We start from the raw sequence: 5,553 nt of genomic DNA, 5'->3' as shown, positions 1-5,553 counted from the left end.
AAGACTGCAACAATTTAAAATTCTGACAATTATGTATCACTGAAGATCGTACATATCCAGCATTTTGTTTTTTTTTTGTAATTAACTTCCAGAAGCAAAGCTGACATTAATAAAACTGATACAGAGAGTGTAACAATGGGCATAACAGAAACACAACAGTAACTCAAAAATACAGAATAAAAGAAGAGAAAACAAAGAAAGGGACATCACCCAGAGATGAGCAGCTGAAACAAACCCAAAAAAAAAAAAACACCAAGTACAACAGGCTATAGAAGCAGTAATCCTGTGAACATCCAAACAAGTGGTCTCCCAATAAAAGATCCAACCTGCTGAGAAAAACTGCTGTATAGAATGGGATGAAGGATTGTGATGAAGTGAACTCTGAACCCCTCGCTGATAATTAATACCTGAAATATCATTCTGCAAAATGGATCGAAAAGAGAGATTTGAGGCAAAGCAATTAGGCAAATGAGAAGATTAATGAAGCCCGGCCTTAGCAATAAATCTAGCAGCCCTGTTAGCTTCTCTTGGAACATAAGAAGTATAAAAATTGGAGCAAGATGCTTTCCAATTGAGAATGTCATTTAAAATAGGTAGATTATGACCTCTCGGAGGCAGCAAGGAAGTAAGTTTAGAAATAACCTTGAATCACTTTCTAACCAAAGATCAGAAATATTTAAATGCAAAGTAGTGATTCTTATACCCAGCCAGGCTGCTACCAACTCAACATAAAGAACAGATGAAGGAGGCAAAAATTTTACCCCCAAAGCCTGAACACAATCAGAAACATCTCGAATTATAAAAGCAGAGGCAACCATACCATCAATAACCGCAACATCAAAGTTCACCTTTAAGGAGCCTGGGGAAGAGGATAGACAAAAACAATAGGATAACAGGTTGTTACCAAGAGCAGGCAACTGATAGGTACTCCAATGCCTCAAAAGGCTCCTATGGGTGGATCAAAAATTTGTTGTATTTGAGGGAATAAGAAAACAAAGGATACTATGAACCATCTAAGTCAGAGCTTGAACAGAGCCATGAAATATCCAGAGCAGACTTTTGTTTCAAAAAACAATTTTTGAATACAGTTTCTATTTTGGTGCCATCTCAGTCAAGATAAACAAGTTTGTTAATTAACCTATTACAAAGTACTGATTTAGATAGCAGTGCAATAATCTCAATTCTTTTTTTTGTCCCCTTTTGTGAGGGGATAATCTCAAAATCTCTTCATAAAGAACATCTGGCCTCTATGAAATTTTATTCAAGCGTGTAACGAGTACACAATGTACATCAAATTTTATGAGAGATGAGTGAGATCAATGCTGGTGTTTTTTATCTCCATGGACACCGCACCAAGATTCCTCCCTAGACCTCCCAAGTTTTGCACCCACAAAAGTTGGGGAGACCACCAGCCTTGCTTGCGAAGTAATGAAAATTGATTGGTGGACTTTTTTGCCACTTTGAGAAACAACTTTGTTCTTAATTGTGGACCCACTTGATTGAATCACCACATTCCAAGGCTTGACGCCCAAGAAGTGGCGAGCTCGTTGGAATTGTGCCTTTGTCTATTGACTCCGTACCAAGATTCCCTTGAGTCTTTCCAACCCTTCCACTGAAAACCCCAGACTTGCTAACCAAGCAATTGAGATTGATTCATGCATTGTTTGAGCTAGTGCCTTTGGGAAAGAGAGTGTACTTGGCTAAGGACCCCTAGAAAAAGTTTCTTTTTAGGCAGTTGCACTCGGGGGGTTCCAGAAAAGCTGAAGTTTCCTGCTTGTCGATACAGGTGAGACCCCAGCATGAGGCACATGCTATGCACCTATATGGACTGATAGGAAGTGTAGAGTCTCGAATCACTTTTGGGTTAGATTGAGGAGTAATTCTCTATATATCATGAGTGGTATAGAAAATCTGGCAGTGCATCACTTTATATGATTGATTAATATAGTTATCATTTTTCAACATATATTTAATATCTATAATTTTATTTTTTTATTTAAAATTTTTGAATGATAAAGATATCTCTTCTCTTTGAAAATAATTATGATATCTTATATCCATATTATGACATCTTGCATGCAAGAAATCATAATCTTGACATAAAATATCATAATATATCACAAGATATTATAATTTTTTTAAAAAAATAAGAATATTTTCATCATTTAAATTTTTAAATAAAAAAATAGACTGTAGGCATTAAATATATATTAAAAAGTAGTTGAACAAAAATATCTCTTCTATATTATGACATCCTGAGCCATATTATGACATCCTACGTGCAGGAAGTCATAATTTGACATAGGATGTTATAATTTTCTGTACCATATTATGACATTCTACATGCAAAAAATCATAATTTGACACACGATGTCATAATATACTACAGAATGTCATAATTTTTTTTAAAGAGTAGGAGTATTTTCGTCATTTAAAATTTTTAAATGAAAAAATAAAATTGCAGACATTAAATATGCGTTGAAAAGTGATGGATACGTAGATCAATCATATAAAGTGGTATGCTCCATATCAAATTTTCTATACTACCTACGGTGCATAAAAAGGTTTCTTTAGATCGAGTGGTATTTGAGGTGTGAATCATGTATTCAATGCTTCTTAATCTTCTGCAAGGCCTGGCCCATAGGCCAACCTAAAATATGAATTGGACTTGGTTCAATCAACCGGCCTGGAATGTGGGAGGCTTCGGCCTAGCTCTAGTATCAAAACAAGGCCCGCAGGCCTAATTCTAAGGCAGAGCTCCTTTTCCAATCCGCGAGGGACGACTCCTCTCCGGCCTCCAACAGAGGGTTACTAAATCTAACCTCCACCAACTATTTAATGACCCTACCACCCTCTTCCATAGCGACATTTGAAATTTCTCTCTTCTTCTTTTTGTTCTTTGGGTTTCTGTGATTGTCCACTGCCATCATTGAGGCCATCGTTTAATATCGTTGAAGACGAGAAATGAAGCACCCCAACCCTATCTATTTTCTTCTCCAAACTTTCCCTTTTTCTATTAAGCCATTGCCGATCAGATTCCATCAAGGCATCATCGATGATCAAGGTGAGGCTCTATTCCCTATTTTTGCAAGTTATTGATCCTTTTTCCCTTATTTTTGGAGCCAATCAGCATTGTTATCCCTTCGACCATCTTCCCTCAATCAAGGTCGGCCCTGGGGTGGGTCAAACGGACAACTGCCCCAAGCCCCCAGGCCTCAATTTTTTGAGAAGAAAGAGAAGGCCCTCGAGGAAGATGGTGGTGAGGGCATTGCCATAGGAGAGATTGTCGAAGCCGTGGAAGCTGACGATAGTGTAGGCAAAATAGGCGTTGGCACCCATGCCGGGGCGAGGGTGAGGGGGAGGTTGGCAAACGCGTCCATGATGATGGAGCCGATGATGGAGGAGGCAGCTATGGCATACAATGAGGTCACGGTGGATGCATTCGAGGTAGGCAGCATAGCCAAGGTCGACTAATGAAAACTTGTATGTCGGCATGGGGTTGTCGCAGTTGAAGATGGAGCATATGGCATCGAAGTCGGCGAGGATATAGGCCATGGTTAGGAAGGTGGTGGTGCCAGCATGGATCTCTGTTGTGAAGGTGGAGCCCCACTTGGAGAGTTTGAGCTGCTTCCCAAACCAAGACTTGGCCATGATCGAGTTAAACCGACTGAGTCAGGAGTTGGCCGACAGTGAGGCAGCCACCGTTGGATCCATCGACCGTTGTGGGGGTGGGGGGGAGGGAGTCCGTAGGGGTGGGTTGGTTTAAAGAGGATGGAGGAGGGGAGGTGTAATTAGGGACTAATTTGTAATATTTAAGATTCTTTGGGGGTTTATGGGATCTTCTGTGGGTAGAGTCAAAAGAAGATTCTAATCCGCACACACCTTTCGTTTGTTTTCTTTACCATTTATTTCCTCTGATTCTCTTTCCAGCTCTTCATTTATAAAGCCTTTATAAATGAATTGATATCTAAATATATCAATTGCATATAGAGTATTATTGACCATACTTAATACTGTTACCTCCATTGAAAGAAGTTTCTCAAAATTAAAATTATTAAAATCATATTTCTTATAAATGATGTTATAAGAAAGATTAAATGGTTTAGCTATACTATCTATTGAGAAAGAATTATTGTCAAATATTGATTGCAAAAAATTTATAAAAAAATTTACATTACAAAATGCATGTAGATTAATTTTTTAATAATAATTAATATTTAAAATATGTTAATTTTTAATAGAGAAGGTCTCATTTTTTTATTTGATCTCAGATCTAAAACCTATCGGGACCGGCCCTGTCCTCAATAGACCAATTCGGCGACAAGGACCCATCGTTGGTGATTGGACTAGAGTTCTCCAGGTCCAAACTTTAAATTTATATAACCAATATCCCACCTTTCATAAAAATCCAATAATATCCAAAGTCTTACAACTCCATTATAAATAACAAGCTAAAACAGGGGCAAGATCCTCTGTCTTGGGCTAATATCTCCTGTTTTGTATTGAGCCAAGGCCAATACCTGCTATTCCATGCAGGCTATCGGTGAAATTTTATTTTAAAATTATATTAACATGCCTTACATGTTTGCAGAAAGAATTTCCTACATCCCTAATTTGCAATTTTGGGTCAGGGGCATAACAACTTCACAAACAATCTTGTTAGGTTTAACCTAACATCACTGCCTATTGAAATCTCTAAAATGATATATAAGAAATATTTTTAAAAATAAAAATATAGAACAGGAATCTCACAGATAGCCCATATTGGGAAGTTTCCACTTGCCAGTGGAATAGAAGCAAATAAAACCTAGAGGTTGTTTAGGATTCGATGACTGAAACCTAGATGAAAGGTCGACCTTGTTAAGGATCCATCTCTCTAGTCAGGCCACTTAAAAGCATCGTTAAAACTTAGAAATATACTAATTAGTAAAAAAGAATGAATAATTGCTGATAAATTTTTTATTTTACACACTATTATTTAAATCACATGGGCCAACATTCTATGCTGCATTTCATTTATAGCATAAATAGAACAAAACAATGAATCATTTCATTCTAAAAATTGTAAAATAAATTATGCGTAATGAAAGGAAAATATGAAAGGTATTGATATCTTTGGTACAATAAATAGTAAAACTCTGAAAATATACAAAAATAAAATGCATATGTATACATTTAATTTTCTAAATAAAAAATAATGTACTATATTTCCTATAAAAATAATCGATGATGAAATATTAAAACTTTTTTTAAGTAGCTTAAATAATTTGAAGCTATTGAAGCTCAACCATCATTTGAAGCTCCAATAATGAACTTGCAGGCTATTGATAGCCTTACACATGAGATATCATTAGAAGCATGTGAAGACACTATGGTATTGGTGGAAACAATATGGACTTTTTTGGTTCACTCGAGAAACTTTTCTTTTCAAAAAATTATTTTTGAAAAATTATTTTCTGAAAGTAAAATTTTGATATATTTGGTTGACCCTAAAAAAGTGATTTATTGCAGAGTAGCTTATGTTTGGCTGGATATCCATTTTTTTAAAAACAC

General features: G+C 36.3%; 1 protein-coding gene across 1 annotated transcript; it reads right to left on the bottom strand.

The window, feature by feature from the left end:
* Positions 1-206: 206 nt before the first annotated feature.
* On the bottom strand, positions 207-3,651 carry LOC140856244 (adenine/guanine permease AZG1-like). The gene is made up of 3 exons (XM_073253374.1): positions 3,273-3,651; positions 762-859; positions 207-224 (listed from the first exon to the last, which is right to left on the bottom strand). The coding sequence occupies exons 1-3, from the start codon at positions 3,649-3,651 to the stop codon at positions 207-209; spliced, it is 495 nt and encodes a 164-aa protein (XP_073109475.1).
* Between the last annotated feature and the right edge of the window lie 1,902 nt (positions 3,652-5,553).

This window comes from Elaeis guineensis, chromosome 3 (assembly GCF_000442705.2).
Source record: "Elaeis guineensis isolate ETL-2024a chromosome 3, EG11, whole genome shotgun sequence".
Classification (NCBI taxonomy): Eukaryota; Viridiplantae; Streptophyta; class Magnoliopsida; order Arecales; family Arecaceae; genus Elaeis; species Elaeis guineensis.
The sequence above is the reverse complement of the archived record's forward strand: the minus strand, read 5'-3'. Positions and strand labels throughout refer to the sequence as shown.

Bases quoted from the DNA above. Each gene is read 5' to 3' on its own strand.
- LOC140856244 (XM_073253374.1), bottom strand. From the start codon at position 3,651: ATGGCCAAGTCTTGGTTTGGGAAGCAGCTCAAACTCTCCAAGTGGGGC. The intron at 860-3,272 runs GCAATGCCCTCA...CCTCTTCCCCAG, and splicing joins CTTCGACAATCTCTCCTATG to GCTCCTTAAAGGTGAACTTT.